Source organism: Pongo abelii, chromosome 15, assembly GCF_028885655.2.
Source record: "Pongo abelii isolate AG06213 chromosome 15, NHGRI_mPonAbe1-v2.0_pri, whole genome shotgun sequence".
NCBI lineage: Eukaryota > Metazoa > Chordata > Mammalia > Primates > Hominidae > Pongo > Pongo abelii.
This window is the reverse complement of record NC_072000.2, coordinates 63377007-63399662: the sequence shown is the minus strand read 5'-3', so window position 1 is coordinate 63399662 and position 22656 is coordinate 63377007. Positions and strand designations below refer to the sequence as shown.

Sequence of the window (22656 nt, the reverse complement as noted above, 5' to 3'; positions counted from 1 at the left end):
TTCCTCAATTTCCCCAGTGTAAAGTAAACTCAAAGCAAACAGAAGCTAATCCTGCCACTTAGGAAACAAAATAGAGCTTTGAGTTTGCTTTGAGGTTGCCCTAAAGTCCGTGTGGACTCTACAACACACATTACAAACAGAAATAATGTGAACTGATGAATCAAACCAGAATAATTGTAAGCATACGTACCAGTTCAAATCTTTTGGCAAATTCTAGTTCATCTTCATTTCGGAGCATTTCAAAAAAGTCTAAATGCCTGAAAAATAATGAAAGAAAAGTTATTAAGTAGAACATCCTACAAACACAGGTGCATAAGACTGAGGACATTAATATCATGGTTTTTCCTGACTTTTCAGAGATATCTCAAAAAGAAACAATGTAACAAAATTTGAAAGCTTCAATTTTGTTCTTTCTAAGAGAAAAATACATCACCTGAGTGAAACAGATCACAATATGAGAAAAATTTAAAAGTCTAGGATGCCTAGCATACAGTAAGTAGGCAATTATTAAATTAAAACTAAATCTAAAAACAATCAAGTTCAGATTCCACTATGGATTCCTTTATGGAAAAACATGCCCACATACCTACACTTAACTTCCAGCTGAATTAAAGATCACAAAAGAAATGATCATGCCATTCATTTATTCAGTCATGTATTTATTGAGCTCCTACTATGTATTCTACACACCCAGGATACATTTTATGAAGACAAACACATCAGGGTAAAGGAAAGAGAAAATGATGGCAGATAAGGTGAATAATGTACACACAGTGGTTAGAACAGGTCTCTCTTCGGGGAACTAGGGAACAAACAATTTGGACATCTGTGAAAGATCTTTCGAAGCTGAGGAAATAGCTAGTGCAAAGGCCCTGATGCAAGAGTGTTTTTGACATGTTCACAGAATATCAAGGAGAAGAGCATGCTGGAGTATATGAATACACAGGAGAGGAGAGCCGTGGTAGAGAAAAGCTCTGAAAGCAAGTTGGGATAGCTTAGACACAGTGAAATGATAGCAAACGAGGAAATGAAAAGGTAGTGGAAATTAACATTCACAGAATGCCTATCAAAGGGGCTAAGTAATTCCATAGGTTTTATAGTCAATTTTTACAACTTTCCTGGAAAATCACTGTCATTATCATCATCACCACCAGCACTATCTTTTGCAGTTATAAAAACAGCAAAATTCAGAAAAATTGAGTAACTTCACCATGATACACAGGAACAAAAGGCAGGGCTAGGATAGGATATGAATTCAGGTCTAATGCTAAAACCCACATTAAGTTCTCTACATAATGTGCTGCTTCCCTCATCAACAAAGTCTTACTATAAAAACATCATTAGCTGAACTAACATTCTGATACAAGCTCTTTATGTTACAGACAGGGCACAAGTAACCACAGGCCAGCACTTGATGAGGTATTGCATTACACAGATGGAAAACACAGAAACTTTCTCACATCATAACAGTCTGACTTACCTATCTAATGTTGAATTTTCATGTTCCCTTAATTTATCTATTACAGGTTGAATTCCTAACATCAGAAATTCATAGCGAAGATGAAGTCTAAAGTCCAAACTCTCCTGAAAGTAAAATGGCAATAAAATACATATTTGTGGTTTTTAGACTACATAATAATCACTTTTTATAAATTATTATTTACTAATATATTTTTAATTTGCAGAAGGTTCTTACCACTCCTGCACCTTGGCTGAGCACTGCATTAATGAAGGACATGATGGCAGTCTTGAGACTCACTTCATCTCGATACCGCCCAGTGCTTTTATCCAAGTCGTTAATTAATGTCTATCAAAAATATAAAAACAAAGGACTGAAACATTACTAACCTTACGCTCATTTTATTAATTTTTTTATACTCAAAAATTAACTTTTTTTTTTTTTTTTTTTTTTTGAGACAGAGTCTTGCTCTGTCGCCCAAGCTGGAGTGCAGTGGCATGATCTCAGCTCACTGCAACCTCCACCTCCCGGGTTCACGCCATTCTCCTGCCTCAGCCCCCCGAGTAGCTGGGACTACAGGCACCCACCACCACACCCGGCTAATTTTTTGTATTTTTAGTATAGACGGGGTTTCACCGTGTTAGCCAGGATGGTCTCAATCTCCTGACCTTGTGATCCGCCTGCCTCGGCCTCCCAAAGTGCTGGGATTACAGGTGTGAGCCACCAAAAAGTGAACTTTTAAAATCTTATGTTTAGTCAGGATTACACTGACCCATAGAAAGCCACCCTTTTTCTCCTTAAGAATAGTCCTAAAAACTCTAATTTCAAAATTCTTACATCATACATACATGTATACAAAAGCCTTTGCTTCGTTATCTCTGCTTGCTTTTTACATCTGAGTAATATAGTGAAATATGAAAAATTATTCATATTGATCCTAATTCAAGAATGGCAAGCTGTAAAATTTTCAGGGAACACCCAGTTTGGTGGGTTCAAAAGATGTGCGCTGTATGACATATAGGATGCAAGACCTCATTTTCAAGTTCTGCAAATCTAAAGGCCCAGATTCATCAACTATTGAAAGTATACTCTATTCTCTGGTTCTTAAACCCAAGAAGAAGGGAATGTTTAAAGTCACACTGTGAGTAATCACCACAAGAGGACATCTCAAGTAACATTCCCCTTTCAGGGACAGGAAAAGCACGTGTTTGAGCAGACTTTAAAGAAGGGGTGAGTGAAGAAGGCTGAGGGAACACCCACCTGAAAGCGGGTCCTTTCGCTGGCATACTTCTGGTAGTGCAGCATGGCCTGCAGAACCTTCTTGTGGCCCCCGGGAACCAGGCACACGGCGCCCAAGATTTCCAGCACAGCCACCTTCGTTTTAATGTTTTCTGTGCTCAGACTCTGAGCAATTACATTAATACTCTCAGAATGAGCCAAGACATGAGCCCGGCCTTGAGAGTTGTTCATTAACGCCTTTATACAGCCAATGAGAGAAGTATGTATTCGAGACTCTGAGGTCTCGTAGTCCATGGTCTTTAGAAAGTTGAGGATACATGATAGGCCATCCAAGTCGATGAATCTGGTTACAAACCTGTCATGAAGAGAAATGCACCACACTTAAGTGCCTTTGGAGTTTTATAATAGCCCCTAATAGAAAAGTCTGGAGGGCGGGGGAAAGAAAGATTTAGTTCCTGAAGTGCCAAAAGGCTTACATTGATGAAGTCTTTTTAATTCTTTGCCTCTTCCTTGGCACAGACCCAATGGTCAGGTCTAACCAAAAGTGTGAAAAAAAAAAAACCCTCCATTTGTGATAAACATATCTCAATGGGTACAAAGAACCAAACAACAGATCATATATTCATAAAAAATTAGAAGAAAGAGAATACTCGGAATACATATCTTGTCTTACATTAAAACCATCTGCTGCTCCTGTGTTATTTAGCATACAGTTCCCATGCCCCCTCCCCAAATCCTTTTTTTTTTTTTTTTTTTTTTAAAAAGAGAGACAGAGTCTTGCTCTGTCATAGCTCACTGCAGCCTTGAACTCTTGGGCTCAAGTGATCCTTCCACCCCAGCCTCCCAAGTAGCCGGGACTACAGGTGCATGCCACCATTCCCAGTCAATTTTTTCTAACTTTTTTTTTTTTTAAGAGATGGAGACTTGCTATGTTGCCCAAACTGGTCTTGAACTCGTGGCCTCAAGCAAACCTCCTGTCTCAGCCTCCCAAGTAGCTTGGATAGTGAGTGACCATGTCTGGCCCATGCGCTTTTATATGTTGATTGCTGACGCACTTTTAAGTGCTGATCACTGACCCAAACACCCTATCAATGAAAGTCAAAAGCTTCCTTAAATTCCAGGATATTTGCTTGTTGAACAAATGATAATCTACATCCCTAAGGTTTTGTAACAAAACTCTTCTCTTATATGACATGCTACATGGAATTTCAATATTCCATGTACACTGAATACAATAATAAAGCAATACTTTATTGTTGCATATTAACGTTATTAATATTTCTTACACTTAATCAATGAGACTAACTCACAATGCACATGTACATATTAAAGCCACCGAAAAGTTCAGAAGTAACATAACCTGTTTATGTGATAAATTTTCCAAACTTATTTAGGCTTGGATATCGATTAACATCTGAGACTGCAGAACATATTGAGAGAAATGCTGATACAGTTAGGATAGTCTAGATCTCTGTCATATAACTACAGAGTATTTTTCATGAATCAGACTTTTCTTAGTTTGCATTTTATAGTCAAATAAAGAAAGGGAATCTTTATTTTCTAGCCTTTTCACCCAACCACATGACCCAGATATAGCCGAGCTCGTTAAACCAGTTGGCTTCATTCATAGCACCTGTGCTCATGTAATGTACTTATAAGAACCTCAACACCTCAGCAAATCCTAGAGGCATTAAAGCAATGAAAGTGCAGGAGGCACAACATAGAAGCTGATTATCAGAGAGGAAATGAATCACTATTGCCAGAAAGTCTACCCATCTTTAAAAAAAAGTAATAGTTGTATCGAGAAATAATTCATATGCCATAAAATTCACCCTTTTAAAGTGTATAATTCAGTAGTTTTTAGTATATTGACAGAGCTGTGTGACCAACAACACTAGCTAATTTTAGAACAGTTTAATCACCCAAAGAGAACATTTTCCCCACTTCCTCAGCTCCTGGCAACCACTAATCTGCTTTCTGTTTCTATGGATTGGCCTATTCTGGAAATTTCTTATAAATAGAATCATACAGTATGTGGTCTCCTTTGTTACTGGCTTCTCCCACTTAGCATATTTCAAGGTCATTTCATGTTGTAGCATGTATCAGTACTTCATTCCTTTTTTTGTAGCCAAATTATATTCCATTATGTGGATATATAACATTTCATTTATCCATCCATCAGCTGATCAATATACGGGTTATTTCCACTTCTTGGCTATCATGAATAATGCCGATATGAACATTTGCATACATGTTTTTGGGAGACATGTCTTCATTTCCCTTGGCTACATTCCGAGGAGCAGAATTATTGAGTCATATGGCAACACTATATTTAACATTCTGAGAAACTGTTAAAACCCTCTTCCAAAGTGGCTTCACAATTTTACATTCCTAGCAGCAATGAATGAGGGTTCCAATTTTTCTACATTCTTGCCTACTAACTTACCATTGTTAAAGTCTCTCTCTCTTTTTTTTTTTTTTTAGCCATCCTAGTGGCTACCTACATACCTTTTCACAGAAGAAAATAACTTTATTAAATGTTAATGATTAAAGTATGTTATGGTTTAATTTTAGGGTTTTAACTTAAGACTTCCTAGAAGGTTTGACTATTGCAAAAAAAGGAAGGAAGAAGGAGAGAAAAAGAAAACATGCCATCCAGGGGAAAATTACCTCATTGGTTTTGTCCTCAGTGCTGTCTTTAAACTCTCTATAGTTTTACTTCTTTCTTCTTCTTCTTCCTTCTCTAAAGCCAGCAGAGATTTTCTCTATGCAAAGAAAACAGAAGTTACTTCTTCAAATTCTATTTTTTAATTACAGTACAAACAAACCTACAGATTATTTGCTACTATCACTTTAAATATAAACAACAAATCTATGATTAAGTAAGTTAAGTCTTCCAATTTTAAATAAAGCTTTAGGGAAAAGTTTAGAAATCTTAGTAGAGATGACGTTGCCCAAATGCTTGTATAACTATTCTATAATTACACTTTGATGTAGATACTACTATTTGTATTTGATAGAAATAAGACTGAACCTGTAGTTGAATACAACATTCTGGCAATTAAAGATAATAATACCATCACATTATCAAAAACAGGAGGTGGGCAGCAGTCCTCCCATGCTACCATTCCTATTCCTCAGCCAAAAAGTGTAATCAAGACCAAAGGGATTTTGTTACATCTAATTATTTTTCAAGAGGAGCAATTAATTTGGAGCTATTACTAGGATAGACAATTCCTTCAGAGTAAATGCGTAACTTCTAGAAATTATTCAACATCATTTAGAAATCAGGATATGGAGTGAGTGTGTGTGTGTCTGTGTGTCCGTGTGTGTGTGTGTGTGTGTTTCTACCCAGAGATCTGCTAGAGCAGTGCTTCTCAAACTTTAATGTGGATATGAAAATCACCTGAGGATAGTGTTAAACTATGGAGCCTGGTTTGGTATGTCTGGGGTGAGGTCTGAGATGTTGCATTCCTGACAAATTTCTAGGCAAGAAGCAAGGTTCTATGTAAGACTGTGGTTGTTATTATAAAATTGTGAATGCCAGTAAGGTGTCTAGTCCTTTCCATTCCCTTTCACTCTGTGATCACCTGGTTGCACTGAAGTACCCCAAGTCTTATGACTCCAGGATCCTCCATCCACGGAGCTCCTGGTCCCTTTTCTTCATCCTATTCTGAACACATGCTTGTCTAGTTTAATCTTTTTACCTATTACAAATTCTGATAGAAATGCTTGGCTGCGAAACAGATTGGGGTGACTGTATTGAAAAAGAAGCTTGACTCATATCCATGGGTCTCAATGACCCAGTCTCAGCCTTTCTTTCAGGACCATAAATCATCAAGGGTGACAATCAATAGCATCAGCATTAAGTAACTAAATGTTAACTAAAACCTAAATATGATTTCATAATGAGAAGGGTAAATATCAAAGCAAAATAAATATAATACATCAGTATCATTTATGGCAACTGAAATAAAACCCAGTAGTTTTTTTGGTTTTTAAAATCTTGTTATTGTTTCTGCAAAGTTGTCCTCTTGCTGGTGATGCTCACAGACAGCTGTCACCAGGGGCTGGTGAGGAAGGAAGCTGGGTGCAGAGACAGCCAATGAATTCTCCCAAAGCTCCCTGAGACCCATCCCCTGGAAAATTCACACAAATCCAGCCAAGAACGTTTAATCTCCAATGACATAGCTGAACTCGTTTGGACTCTTATGCAATCACTTTGAATCTGTAGCTCAGAGTCCAGCCTTTTATGAAGATCATTCCTTGTTCCTAAGCTTAATGACACAAAACTATCTCCAAATTAATGACTACACATTTTACTGTGGGTCACTAGTACAAATAAAACTGCAGGTATTTATCCTTTTAAAAATCTTGGAGAGGGTGGCACATTTGAATAGCAGCAGTCTATATTAAGTTTCTTCATACTAGAGTTGGGAGATTTATGAAATGTCAAAGAAAATTAAATTGGAAATTCCTTTCCCAATACTGTGTAAGGAACATAACCTTTCAAAACAGAAGAGACTACAACATTTTCTATGTGTGATTTTTCAGATTTGGTTCTGAGATTATATTTATCGTGCCGAGATAACTGAGGATATGTAGCTGAACTTGATGTTCTAAATGTGACTTTTCAAAATAAAATAATTTCTACAAAGTTTAAAGCTTTCAAGCCTCACATTTAGAAGAAGGTTTAATTTGCAACTTTCAGTAGATAAGGGAGATGCCTAGATTTCTGAAGATGACTACTATGCCAAATATCTAGTATGCACAGGCCTTGTGGAGGCTTCTTTGAATGCTCTATGCACTTACTAAATACCTCCTCACATGAGAAGCAGGCAAAGGACAAAGCGCATCCTCGCAGAGGGTCTTTCTGTCAAAGCTGCTAAGGTGTACATTGGAACACACGGGTCTGACAGAGAGGCACAAATGTGGCCCAGAAGTCATTCCGGCTGGGAGTCTGGAACTCCCGTTTGAATCATTTCTTTGGTGGGAAATCAATAGGCCAGCCCACTAAGCATACTGAACTTCACCTCACAGTCTTCCTCCTTGAGAAAGCATGGAGAAGCCACATATAAAGAAAGCCCAGGTCCTTCTAGATGTTAGGCCACACGCTTTATTATACTATTTTTCACTCTTTAAAAGCCAACAGATCACTCAGGGGTCCTTTAAAGAACAAAGCATTCTTGTAATGAGGCTTACATAAAGTAATTGAACTTGTTTCACAAAAGGCTGGCTTCACAGACTAGTAAGTGCTGCAGTTCTCCACCTGGACTGTTTATCAGACTCTTAAGACATTAGAGAAAACAGATGCCTATCCCATCTCAGAAAAGTCAGCCTTGCTAGGCCTGGGGGTGGGGAGAAGGTGGGCTAACCAGGGCTCTTTCACATGCCACAGGGTTTCAAAAACTGAATTAGTGAGAGGCAAATTGGAAAGGAGTCTTTGGGCTTAGACAGATACGTTTAAATTCCCAATTAGATGACCACCTCCTAATTAGATAACCTTGGGCAAGGTAACCTTTTTGGAGTCTCAGACTCCTTATCTATAAATAGCATTTACAGCATAGGATGCTGGTGGGACCGCAAACAACTTATGAAGGTCCTGTTACCCTGCTTGTCATGTAGTAGTTGCTGCTGATTCTGCAGACAATGGGTAATGACAATGTGGACAAACACTCCTTCAAAAATGCCCTAAGCAGAGAACCAAAGAGTCTAGCTGCTGGGCCATGAAAGGATTTGGAGAACTTGTGTGCCTTTCCACTGCTCCAGGTACAATATCTCAGGATTTCTGCTATGTGTTATCAAGAATTCTCCAGTACAGACATCACAGTGATTAGCCAGAACTATGCAAGGCGGTGGTGGCAATCAGAATGTTGAGAAAAACAGAAAACCCAGCATAGGGTTTCTGGTCTCATCAGATCTCCTTATTCCCTGAAGTATGCAGGAATTTTGAGGCCTCACTAATTCATGGACTATTAATGCCTTTTACCTTTGACCCTGGAAAGATGTTGGCTCAGTCCTAAAAGGAACATTACAAAGCTTTCTTAGGTGTTTGACACAAAAAGTATAGCAAAGTCACTGACAATTTAATAGACTTGTGGTGCTCTCTGGAAGGATTTTGGATTGGGAACCAAACACACAGCAGTTAAAATGTAGATCACTCAAGAATGTGGCAAAGAATTGTCCAAGGAGCTGGATGGAGGAAAGAGGAGGTCCTTAAAGAAGGGCCACATGTTGGCACATCACGGACCCCGTAGCACACAAATGAGCCGGGTCTACTTCAGACAAGGCAGGTAGATTAAGTCACTAAAGGACAAATTAATCTAACTGTCCTATACTTGAAGAAAGGAAAAATCCATACAGTACTTACTATTTCCCCATTTATAGAAGGGAATTCATTAACAAATAAGCAACTTCTCGTTAGATAACAAACAATGCAGATTTAATTAGAAAGAGAAACAATTCTTTTTTTCCTACCAGCCAGGAGCAAGAATTCAGAAAATAGCCTTTATATGCAGGAAATATAAATGGCTCCAAATTATTATTGCTTAGGCAGATGTGCATAAAATCCCTGGTGGTCATCACAAATCTCACATTCTGTTAGCATATTCATACAAATGCTGAGATCACCCTTTTCTCATCTTTGGCATTGTGTGAGATGCCTTGAATAAGAAGGATTTGGTGGTTATTTTCTGTCCATTTCTGCTATGCTTTTAGACTAGAAACCCTTGGGGAAAAACTTGTAGTGTAGTTTCTTCTATAATTTATATATAGGCTGTTTATTATTCATTGTATGACAACAGAAGAAGCATCTTATAAGAAAAAAGCTAAAAAAGAGGAAGTTACTAAAAGTCAAGACCTCTAAAAGTTTAGGAAACGTGTGAACGACTCACATATTCTAATCAGTTTTTAACTATTCCAGCAGCAGGAAAATGTTATGAGACCATTTAAAATGCTTGTTTTGAGTGATAAGAAATTTATTCTCCATAAAGAGAGAAGGCAGGAAGGAGGTAGAAGAAAGTATTCTAGAAGTTATCATCTACTTGCATGTTATAAACATGAATATAACAGATTGACTCTTAAAACCATGAGTGTGCCCACTGAGACAAAGACTGCATTCTACTATGGGCAACCTCTAATTCTTATCAACAGGGATGGGATTTAAACTACTAAGGCTCAAAGGTTGATGACTTATTTTCTGCTGTGAATTTTAGCTGTGATGAATAGGTGTCCCTCAAGCTGCTGGCAATGCTGACATCACAGACATCCATGTGATTAGAATTCATATTTTAGGCATTGAGAATACATATTAAGCAATTACTGAACCAACAATCCATGTACTCAAGATTTTCCAAGGACATCTCAGCACTATTATTATGATGCCTTTTCATTAAACCACTTACTTCATGAATTCCTGATCTATTATATGAGTAAAGAGTACTTGGTCCCCTGCAAAATCATGATGCCAGGAAATAACCAAGTTCTCAGTAAGAAAGAGAATGGGAGGGATGTAGTAAAGAAATCGCTTAATCATATTATTTTAAAATGGTATTAACTTTTAAAATAGTGCTGCCATAACCAAGCTCCGAGTGACTGGTAAGAGGAATTGCAAGTTAAAGTTGAACACAAGCCAGATTTCAAACTACATTTTCACTTACAACATTAAACTCAATTATATTTTAGTGTGTGCTGATTTTATTTAAAACATACTGGAAAAATCACTTTGCCAAGTATCCCTTCTACCCTCTTTCCTTTCCCCAGCATTGAATGTTTAGGATGGAGTTTGGAAAGGTACTGACATTTGGTAGGTCATACTCAATCGAATTTATTGTGCAACTGTGTACTTTGTACTACACTTGCATTTTAAACACTGTGTCAAAGAACATAAAAGTCTACTTACAGCAGCCATGGAATTGAGCTGATCAATGTAGAATTCAGGCCAACTTGTAGCGCCCTTGTTTTCTTCCTGGTCCTAAAAATGGAGGAAAAAAAAGTGACATACCACCCAACATACACACACAGCACCTAAAAACACATCCAACTTCCAGAGCACCCAGACAATGACCCACTCAAGCCTTTAGGAGACACGAAGGTAGGACGTATTTATTTTTAAATGTTGGCTTTAAATGATCAGACTGCCTACTTGACTAGGGTGGTCTTCCCAGCTCAATTTCCACAGAGAATGCTGAAGTGTGAGTTAGGTATAACAAGGGGACATTTTCTGAAGCGTGGATCAAGAAGAATTTAAGTGGTGTAAAGTTGTTTTCCTTCAGGGGCTATGTCACACTGGACAGTACTGCTAGACTACACACCTGGATGGAATCCATGAGAGAAGGAAATTCGCCTTAGGTGACCACAGGATTCAGCCAGTTATTAACCAAACTTTTTCAGTTACTGTATTCAGACTCCATCAGACAGTAAAAACTTGAAGAAGGGTTTCATTTGATGTGGCAAAAATTAAGTACTGCTTCAGATGAAGAGGTAGAAGAATAAAGCCTGACATTGAATGGAAGGTAGTAAGTAAAATGAACTCACATTAGTTCCAGGCGCAGCCCTCATGCTGTGACAGCTCAGGAGTTTTGATAGAAAAGGTAGTGCCTCTGAGTGGAAAAGAACTGAAACCCAAAGAATTCAGGCACCGATTCCTAAACTGTCCCAGCCAGCCTTGCCTCTTATAGAGCAGGGTGACCTGGAGCCAGCCCCTAAGCCCCCCAGGGCTTCTGTGGATGGGAGATCTGTGCCAACCTGAAGCCAAATCTCAAAAAAAAAAAAAAAAAAATCAGTTATCAGTTGGCTGTGGCCTCTGCTCCACCTGAACACTGAGTCCAGCAGAAGATGGCACTGTGGTCAGGGATTTCTATGCGTGTTTGCACATCTATGTGGCTGTGAGTCACTTGTGTGATCAAACAGACCTGAAAAGGAAAATTTTGGTTCTTTAGCTTCACATTCAAAGACCACCTGAGGACAATCGATATCCCATCCTAGTGGAGAAGATGTTATGCCATGTACACACAGCTACTGTCTCATAATGAAGCAGTGACTACCTACTAGGTTTTAACATCTCTTTTAGTAGAGCTCTATATCCTGATGTCAGAATCCCAACCCTCAGGAGAGTGGTTTCAAGGTGGGGCATTTAATCTCAGTCCCATACTGTGCCTCAAAAAAACACTTTCTGTAAGCAAATCTTTCCAGACAGGTCTACACACGTGGAATAAAAGAAATGTAATTTCAAAACTATTTTTTAAGTAGTCACAACAAGGGGGCAAAGTAACTATTGCTTACAGTGCCTTAAAAGCTGGCAGTAACTGATATCTCAACTCAGGCAGTTGTGTGAATTTCATCTGGAGATTGAACAAGCCAGATGATGGAGACTAAGGCTACAGCAGAGGCTTTGAAGTTAGACTGGATTACACTCCCATAGTTTCACAACGTTTAGGAAATCTGATGAGTTTTTAGAAACAGGCCTTGGTTATACTTTAACATGTTAATAAAATAGCTATAGTGGTAGTATAAACGGTAAACCCTTCTTTCCTCTTAAAAGGGAGTATTAAAATTAGCAAAACCCCACTCTTACCAATGTATTTAACAAGCCAAAACTCACAGTGATATTCAATGGTATTTGAACGTATAAAATGAAGCAGAAGGTGCCAGATCTCTCCATTCCCCCAAAGTAGGGCAAATTTCCAAAACTAAAACAAAATCAAGTCCCATGACTGAGGTCCCACAAGAGCCTGTCTGTTGTAAGCTTAATATTTAACAGTTACAGAAGAGAGACCATTCTTGAAACTGAAGATTGGTACACAGAGAGAAGTCTTTACAGTTCGGAAATGTTTTAATAATGCAAATAGATTAACAGCACACGTAGATATTGTCATCACAATAAGGGGAAGAAGGCTTCATTTTTATTTCACATGCCTCAGTGCTGAGAAGACCAAACAAGCTAAAGTATGTGAAAGTTTCTTGTAAACGTACTAACGTGATCCTCAGAGTTCTTAATTTGGGCAATGTATCTCCAGTTTCCCCTGTGCAATACTGGTCCCTGCATGCAGATGTGTGCTGCAGGGGCCATGTGAAACTCCCATCTCTGAACCAAAACTCTCTCTCCTCCTCCTCCTTTGTGAGGCATTAAGAGTCTGTCGCTCCGTAGAAACATAGGCCAGAAGGAGATGAATGCAACTGTTCTCTGGCAGGAGGAGAGGGGGGATCTGAACATTAATTTTATTATTTCTCTAATCCAACTCTTCCCATTTCCTTAGGAGGTTGATAGATATCTATAAGAGAATATTCATGGACAAGATTTCCTGCTGGATGCAATTCACCTTGACACTTCTTGCTCTCAGCCTGCACTGACTACTGTTTTAACTTCTGTTCTAGATTGTATACTTTGCTCCCATTATCCCAAATTCTGTGGATGGGAGAGCCCTTCGCTAGAAAAGAGAACTTGTACAGTACAAAGTGCCTTCAAGAACACTGACTTTTGTTTTTTTAAACATCCAACTCTTTTAAAAGATAAAGAAATATACAATCTTTCTAGTTTCACCTCATTTCCAAATAGCACATTTTTCATTCCAAATTTCTGGTCAGTGGCTAGTAAAAAATTCTAAGAGATCCTCTCCCATCCTCTTTAAATGTACAAGGATGCATTTATTTTTCTCAACATCACTTTGTTGAAAATAAATTTTACATTGTTTCTTCATTCTCCTTCTTACTGAGGCAGACATTCACAGCTATATCTGGGACTTCACTATCATCTCTATTCACCTCGAAGGTGACTGTGATACACTTCTCTCACCACCAACAGCATTTGAATCCTTAGTCTCTCACTAGCTATGTGACTCTTAAGTAACCTCTTTGTGACTCAGTTTTCGTTTCCTTACCTGTGAAATAGGTGCCTGCCTCCTCATAGCATCTTTGTGAGAACTTAAAAAGTTGATACAAATAAAGCAAGCACTGGGAAGAGTATACACAAAACACGCTCAATAAATGCTAGCTCTGACAATAATGATAGTATTCTAGAGTCTCCAGTTATGTCCATTCAGTGTCCTTGTAACTGGGACTGTAAAAATTACAGCAACCAGTTTGGAAGTAAATTTTGGTAGTAATTGTTCACATTTAAAATCCAGATAGCCTTTGACCCTGTAAGTTTACTTTCAGGAATTTAGCCTATAATTACATGTTCACACTTGCACAGATACATAATCACGAAAATTTTTCACTACAGCACTGTTTGAATTAACAAACAATACAAAGGGGAATAAATACACATAGAGGGGCTAGGTGCAGTGGCTCACACCTGTAATCCCGGCACTTTGGGAGGCCAAGGTGAGAGGATCACTTGAGGCCAGGAGTTCAAGATCAGCCTGGGCAACATAGCAAGACCCCATCTCTCCAAAATAAATAAATAAATAAAACAATTAGCCAGGCTTGTTGACACATGCCTGTAGCCCTAGCTACTCAGGAGGCTGAGGTGGGAGGATCACTTGAGCCTAGGAGTTCACCAGCCAGGGTGACATAGCAAGATCCTATCTCACACACAATAAAGAAAAGACAAGCAAATATATTGTTGGGGAGAGAATGCTTCAGAATATCATCTTTCCCATCTGTAGGAAAAAATATGTATACACTACACACAAACATTTCCAGAAATATAAATAAAACTTAACAATGGCTACCTCTGGATAGCAGAAGGGAAGGTTTTCTTTTTTTTAACTTATAAACTTCTATACCATGCAAATTTTTATTTTTCCAAGAACACACACTATTTTTACAATTAAAATAGAAGTAAGTTCTAAAGCATTATGCATTGTCAGGACAAGAGCTTTGCTTTGTCTGACATTTGGGGTGACATGGAATGCATCAAGACCCTTCGGCATCTGGAATGTCTCTGTCCTCCACTCCTGGGGCACCCCTCCACCGACCACAGCAAATAATTTAAACCATTTCTTTACTAATTGCCTTCTCTTACTGGATTTCTATTTTTAAAACTCACCAGAACCTCAATATCAGCTGTTTATGCAGAGAGAGAATCTCTGATTTGTGACAAGATTTGTACACCCAAAGCATGCTAAAATTTTCAAAATTTTTCTATACTCATATATTTAGAAATTTGTGTGACAAACAATTTCTTGGTAGCAGCTGAAGTCTTCTGTTGATATAGGTGAGACTCAAAATGCAGTTAGAAAATTAAGTCTTTAAGGAAGAATAACTTCTTCTGAAGTTAGCACAGGACATTTTCTTAATAGGATCATTTCCCAAATAATAATATATAAGTATGTCAGAGTTTTTTTGTTTGTTTGCTTTGCTTTTTTTCAGTTTAAGATGTTCTTAGTAAGGCCCAAAATAAGCTATGCAAAAGGTCAATCAATTGTAAAGGACATACTCTGCGGTTGTTCGCTAGACCACAAATCACAGGCTGAAGCAACATTCATTTAGTCAGCTAAAGCCATAAATCTCTATGTGTGCTGTTACGAATTGAGGAGGTTCTTAGATAATATCTGTCAAGGAAGAAAGACACACTCTTTAACTGTCTAGACTGGCTGAAACTCTTCTAGCAATGTATAATAATACCATCATCTCAAATATAGTGGAGATATAGTAAGGCTTAACCAAACAAATGTCAACAGCAGAAGAATACTGTTTCAGTATGACACAAAGTAAATTTTATTGTGATCATTTTCATTACAGGGGAAAGGCAAATAATTGCTAATAAAAACCTGCTCTCTTTGCAAAGAACCTGTTTTTAGAAATTTCAAGTGAACTGTAATCATATATAGAATGAAAAAATTCTATCCATTGTTAATAAGCAAAATAGTCACCTTGTTCATTAATTTGTCACTACTGGCCAGGCACAGTGGCTCACTCCTGTAATCCCAGCACTTTGGGAGACTGAGTTGGGTGGATCACTTGAGACCGGGAGTTTGATACCAGCCTGGCCAATATGGTGAAACCCCATCTCTACTAAAAATAAGAATAAAATAATAATAATAATAATAATAAAAAAGTTAGCTGGGCATGGCAGTGCATGCCTGTAATCCTAGCTACTCAGGAGGCTGAGGCAGGAGAATCGCTTGAACCGGGAGGCAGAGGTTGCAGTAAGCCAAGATCGCACCACTGCACTCCAGCCTGGGCCACAGAGCAAGACCCTGTCTCAAAAAAAAAAAAAAAAAAAAAAAAAAGGAAAAAATTTGTCACTGCTATTCTAGGTAACACCAGTCCAATCCCATACACTAATGAATACAACAAACATTAAATAAATTCACTCTACACCTAAAATTTATACAGAAACCTAGGCAGAAAAGGGCAGATAGGCCAAAATAGTTTATTCTGTTAGGTTATATCTCCATGATGTGTGGCATCTAAAAGAACTCTTATGTTAGAGAATAGGTGCCAACATGAGACCAGGTCCAAGCAACAGAGAAAGAGGAGCAGAGAGGATGGAAGATGTAAAAATATTTGTGGGCGGCCTTGCTAGTAATTTCTGCTAACTTCCCCCTCTGGCTCATAACGGTGTAAACAGCATCTTCTCGAAGATGGCTATGATAAAGTATGGAACAATCTGGAACAACCAAGGGTCACAAACTTTTCCTGTAAAGAGCCAGACAGGAAATATTTTAGGCTTTGCAGACCACACAGTCTGTTGTAGCTATTCAACTCTGTTGTTGTGTAGTACGAAATCAGCCACAGAGAACACCTGAATGAACAGGCAATGCCACATTTCAATAACACTTTATTTACTAAAACAAGTGACTGGCCAAATTAGCCCATGGGCCATAGTTTGTCAACCCCTGTGTGCTAGATTAAGCTTGGCTCTCAAGAGGACTGGATTACATCAAAATCCTAACTTGGTCACCATTTTTCATGCATCAAGCTGCCGCTATAAATTAAGATAAGCTCATAAAGTGTTTGGAATTCGCCCAGTAACCTGAACTTTTTCTAGAGAAGCAGTGACCTACCATGCCTGTGAAGTGTACTTTCTTGCCAAGCTTACTGCTCCCTGAATCTATATTTAATCCTCCTTTTTGAAAATAGCATAGCATCATTAGGTCCTTTAAATCCTGATATTTGCCCCCCACTCTTTCCATTTGGCTCTTCCTTTTCTGGGGGCAAAAAAGTAGTAGGAGATTTAAAACTTGGAGTTTGGAGATTGTTGCTTTCCTCATTCCCTCCAATACCTAACTTTAACCCCTGGTGGTGAGCAAAACTATATTCTATATCTGAAGCTTGCCAAAAGAAGGGCAATTGGTTTCAGAAAATAATTCCTGTGTTGTCACATTCCAAGGTAGCCATGTGGTCCCTGAGACTGCCAATCGTGGTTACATTTTTTGGCTACTGCCACAATTATATATCAAGTATATCTGTTGCCAAAATCCGGTTGGGCCCACACAAAGAATGATTACAGAACAGTGGCTTCTTCATCTGCCAGGAAATCCAACACCTCCTCCTAAGCCTCAGAATGTCAGTCATTTTTCTGGAAAGACTGAATGATGACTTGCAATAACAGTGGCTTTCACATGTAGCAGGAGAAATTATGGAAGAAAGAGTAAACCTTCTCCATTTTTCCTAATGTTTTAATAAAACATGTGCATGTTTTTAACCAAAGCCATCATAGGATTATATAACTGGTCTTTGACCCTAGAGACAACCTGGGCTGAGTTTCCTCTCACAGGGGTCCCTTATAAGGTTACCAGCAGGTGATCCATCATCTGCTCTTGAGAAGGCTTCCAGAGGTCCACAATCTTCTGGAACTAGCACTCTCATGAACTGTTAAAAAATTCACCGGACACTGAATTGACAGATGTCTCCTTGTAACTTCAAGCACTTGTTGGCTTTAGTTTGGTCCCTGGGAACTGCATGGAATAAGTTTAATCTCTCCTATGAACAATGACCCAGCAAATATTTAAACAATTTGAATAAAGTGATTATATCCTCCCCAAATATTCCCTTTTATAAGCCAGAAATTCTCTACTGGCCATATAACACAAGTTTATCTTCCTCAATTCATAAACAAATCTCAAATTTTCCATAAGTTCATCATACCCTCATGTCCATTAATTGCAGGGATAACTTTAACAAACATAACTAAGCTCCTATAAAAGGAGTATTTTCACATATTTGTATTAGTCATTCACAGTTCTATACAAACTCTACTGAGAGGGAAGATTTCTATCCAAAATGTCTCTCCAAGAAGAAACAGAACAAGCTCTCACTCTCCTGATAGTCCTCACAGATAACATTTATGACTTAGAATAAAAGACACGTCATATTAAGTGGAGGGAAACGTGTATAGTCCTTGCTTTATTAAGTATACATATTTTAACAAAGTTGGCCATAAACTAAATAGCAAAACGGGTTTTCTCATTATAAGACTGAGGATGCTTCACATCTAAAACATAAATCTAAGTTAACAAAATTGAAACTACATGAATAGGACCTTGACTCGCCAGCTGTCAAGAAATTTGGGGGGACATTTAAGTCCCTTTAGAGCATTGTTTTTTACACCTCCAGATGACTTTTGCTATCCCCGCTATTCTCCTGTATAACCATCTGTTCACATATCATAGGAATTTTTTCCATATATGCATATGAAGCCTGATACCTCCTCTGACCCCCCAGGGCTCTGCTCCTTCCTTCTCTTTGGTTTATGCAGGTAGAAAGACTAGTTGAGCCAATACAAAATGCCACGTTTGCCCAGAGAAAGCCTCTTGCTACCATATCACGTATTCAAAAATAAAATATACTTGAAGATTTCAGATCACTTAGAATCAGTTAGCTCCCTCTTTATCAATTCTCTAAGTTTAAAATTCTGTATTGGTAAAGAATAAATTTTTAAAAGCATGGCATGAATCCATGTCAAATATTTTTTACTAAACTTGCTAATAAATGAGAGAACTAGGAAGATGTTACAACTGGTTCAAAGGAGAACCCAAAGAGTAGACTTATGATAAGCATCATGATGTTTGAAAGAGTTTACAAACAGATGCAAAACTGGCCAAGAGGGCAACAGTCAATTGTATCAGACTCAATTTGCATTTCATGGATAAGAACCATTGGAAGTGCTATCAGGTTTTTAAAAAAATAATTTACAGATTTGTGAAATAAGCTTGAGACAAAAGTAGAGATAACTCTTAAGAGTGCTATAGACAGGATATTTAGTCTATCTGATATTCACTCCATTTCACTATAACTGCAGCTTAGCAAAACAAAAGATGCATGACTAGTACTTCCTGGTTGAAGAAAACACAATCTATAAAGGTATAATGCAGAGGCCACACTGCATGACTAACACTCTGCTCTAGGCTCCTCACATCTAAATTACCTAAATGCCCAGGCTTGCCCAAAGCTCTTGCTCAAGAACATCTACCGCATTCTGACCATTACACCACAATTCTGTGTATTTCTGTTGCCCTGCCTAGGCTGCATGGTATGGTTTCTATCTGTGTATCACTGAGTCTCAAACTTCAGACCACTGAGCTCCTGACCATTCCATTCCACCTCCCTTGGAAGGGAGCACTTGGTCCTCTATCCCCCTCAGGAATTTGTTGGTTAAGTATTTGGGGTATTACTAAGTCTTCTTGCACTATTGATTAAAAAAAGAAAAGCTGAGAACTCAGTGAGGTTAGACCCTCTAGCCAGAAAAGAGGCTATACTCAACTGCTGCTCCCTAACAGTTTGGTTTAGAGATGGATGCCATGTTAGAGTAACACACAGTCTACTAAATCTCACAAAGACACGGCAGCATTTTAAAATCTAAATACTTGTGTAGACAGCCAAACTCTGTGACAGCATTAATACTATACTGCTAAACATAAGGCTTCTCAAGGGCAGGATAGGAGCAGAATTGTTTTCACTAAGCTCGTATCTACAATGCTGAATGGAATCTAAAAAGGCATTTGCTTTCCTTCTCATTCCTTTACTCATCTAACAAATATTTATTGAATTCTGTTATATAATGAGCTAAGCACTATTCTGGGTGTTGGAATACATGAACAAAAGAACAAAGTTCCCTGCTCTCCTTGTGAGTGATCCCTGAGACAGACTTAGCAGTTCCTAGACTTAACACATTTCTGAACTTTAGAGTTGAGAGGTTCTGAGAAGATTCCAAGTTTACTCCAACAATAGGTTTTAAGTTTTTGCAAGTATAGCTACAAAAAAGTATGCCTATTTAAATACTTCACTCTCTCTGGTCATCATGTTAAAAAAAAAAAAAAACAACAGTCAAGTGTTCATTAACTCTCCTGCCTTTTAACTACGCCCTGGTTTTTATCAATGGATCTTCTAACTTCAAAGTAAAGATACAGTGCAAGCATTCCTGAACTCCCCTGGGAAAAAATCCTTTGAGACATTTCCTTGAGAGCACAAAATGTCACATTAATATTTTCCATATGTCACAAACTTCATTTACACTGATAAAAATCATCAGAGTTTCTGAATGGCCTGAATGAAATAGCACATAGCTATTATTTTTGTTCTCCCCAAAATCACACACCCAGAAAAGCAAGAAAAGAGTGCCACTTCATAGAGACCTAGTCACCCTGTGGGGAAGAGCAGCAAAGAGAAGAGCAACAATATTACCGCATTCTGTAAGAGTTCAGGAGCCCTCTGCTCCAACACCCTCTTCTTTCCTGAACAAGCCTCAGCTGACTTACAAGGAGTTGGGGGGTGGTTAGAGGGGATGTGGGGGAATACATTTTATGTGCACCTGGTATATCTAAGAAAGCAGCCGCAACACTTACCTAGAATTAAGAACTGAGATTTTACAGTCCACTTCCCAAACTATGAGACACTTACTTTATTTATTTTAACAAGTCATTATTTTGGCAAAGCACTTCACAGCATGGCATATGACTGAAGCCTAAAATTCTCAATCAGTACAACTCCAGCATCTGAAACCAATTTATATGACAACTCCCCCTCAGTTTCATGGCAAAGAAAAAGAAATATTCTCCAATTATTAGTTTCAGAAATGATACAACCCCACATTCCCCTGCAGGCAGGCACTGTGCCTATGACACAACAGTGTGCAATGACATAAAACAAATTATTCCTACATAGCTTGTTAAGAGCCAAATCTTTGATCCACATGTCACCATGGAGTGCTACAGACCCAGGTACAATGTGGTCCAGTTGGTTTGTAAATTAACGTATTTGGACACACATCGCTAAACCCTTATGTAGCATGCAAATTCAATCAGTGGTGTCAATGGCCTTTGCTGCCTCACATCTTGCTACCACATTTGTAGCTACCAGACCCACCTTTCAGAATGTCATAAAGCAGGTTTTGATGTTCTATAACCAGCCCTTGGGAAAACAATCAAAGTGTGTTTATGATTTGCAATATAATGTTTAACACAAGGCTATAACAAGCGAGGACCCTTTGGAAAAGAGTAATTAAGCTAAAAGGAGAATCGGGGTAACAGCAAGCACATAAAGGCATATTCCATTCAGGGATGCATCCTCAGAATGAGAAAAAAGTGCTAATGCAAGGTTAACTGTCCCTGAGGACAGTCAGAACTGTATTCCTAATTTTAGACCACCATAAACTCTACAATGTACTCCTAAATTAATGACAGCATTTTTGGCAAGAGAAAGAAAGAAAAGCACTAGTTAGAAGATACCACTGTATCAGAAACATCTCAATATGGAGACATAGGGAAGTACCTCTCAGAAATTGAAAAAACAAAATGCTTTTCCTTATGTATGGGGACAGATAAAAGGATACTGCACAAGTCAATGTTGCTCTATACCACGCTGAAGAATAACAGAATTTAAGACACTGTAACTTAAGGGTGGTATTCTTTGGTAGACTCTACTGTAACCCATTTCTAGTGCCACAAGTTACCAGGTTCCTAAAGTGTAAGGAATTGTGAGAATCCCAAATTATTAGTGGCACATTCTGACACACTAGAGGCTCAAAGCTTCTCCCTACTCTACAAAGAGGAGAAGTTCTGAAATGTGCCAAGAATGGAATGATTCAATAGTATTAGGTGTGCTGGAGCTATTAGTGAAAAAATACATATAGGAAAGACACAGGAAACGTGTTTTTTGTTCCTCTTCGATATATCTTCTAAAGGGGCCATTTCTTTCCATATTGATGTCTTTCATAATCCTATCTTCTGGAGTTGGAGTTGGTGAAGTCAGGCAGCCTTGGGGCAGTCTTTCTGTGAAAGTATAGGCCATACCATCTGGAGAGTCAGCCCAGAACCAGAGAGAAGCTCAAAGGAAAGACAGCATGGAATATGCTACTTGAATCTGACTATAATCTAGTGGCAAGAGGAGCTTTCAAGGACAGGGATAGCAAATATTTCCCACATAAGCCACATTCTCCATCATGTGTCATGGCAGATGCTGCTATTTATTTTATTTATTGTATTTTTGAGACATAGTTTCACTCTGTCACCTAGGCTGGAGTACAGTGGTGCAATTTTGGCTCACTGCAACCTCCGCCTCCTGGGTTCAAGCAATTCTCATGCCTCAGCCTCTCAAGTAGCTGAGATTACAGGCACACGCCACCATGCCCAGCTAATTTTTGTATTTTTAGTAGAGATGGGGTTTCGCCATGTTGGGTCCCAGGCTGGTTTCGAACTCCTGACCTCAAATGATCCACCCACCTTGGCCCCCCAGACTGCTGGGCTTACAGGCGTTAGCCATCGCACCTGGCCCTATTTCTTACTGAGATCATTCATAACCTCTGAATGCTTCCCAAAGTGCTCCAGGCATCCACCCCCAATTGTTCAGAGCTAGCAATCAAAATAAACCTTTATGCCAGTTTTGCTTGAGGTTATTAGTACTCCATTGCTAACCAGGGCAGGAAGCCACAGTTCTAAGGAATGCTGTAACAAAAGGTATGCATCAGTCTAGCACGTCTACTGTGTTGTATGTCCCTCGGGGGACCACTGGGGTGGTGGTAACCAGAATGAATAGCTATTTATGGATTCTCAGAAGTGAGATACACATCAGAG

The 22656-nt window shown here is 38.6% G+C and overlaps 1 protein-coding gene across 4 annotated transcripts in view; it reads right to left on the bottom strand.

Moving 5' to 3' along the window:
• Window positions 1–22656, bottom strand: part of DAAM1 (dishevelled associated activator of morphogenesis 1) — a 181074-nt gene that overhangs the window by 45331 nt on the left and 113087 nt on the right. For all 4 annotated transcript variants that reach the window (XM_054530691.2, XM_002824803.5, XM_054530692.2 and 1 more), the window contains exons 4-9: window positions 10599–10670; window positions 5369–5463; window positions 2720–3053; window positions 1697–1807; window positions 1481–1584; window positions 191–257 (exon numbers count right to left, since the gene is read on the bottom strand). In XM_054530691.2, coding sequence (XP_054386666.1) covers window positions 191–257; window positions 1481–1584; window positions 1697–1807; window positions 2720–3053; window positions 5369–5463; window positions 10599–10670 — 783 coding nt within the window. The remainder of the gene's footprint in view (window positions 1–190; window positions 258–1480; window positions 1585–1696; window positions 1808–2719; window positions 3054–5368; window positions 5464–10598; window positions 10671–22656) is intronic.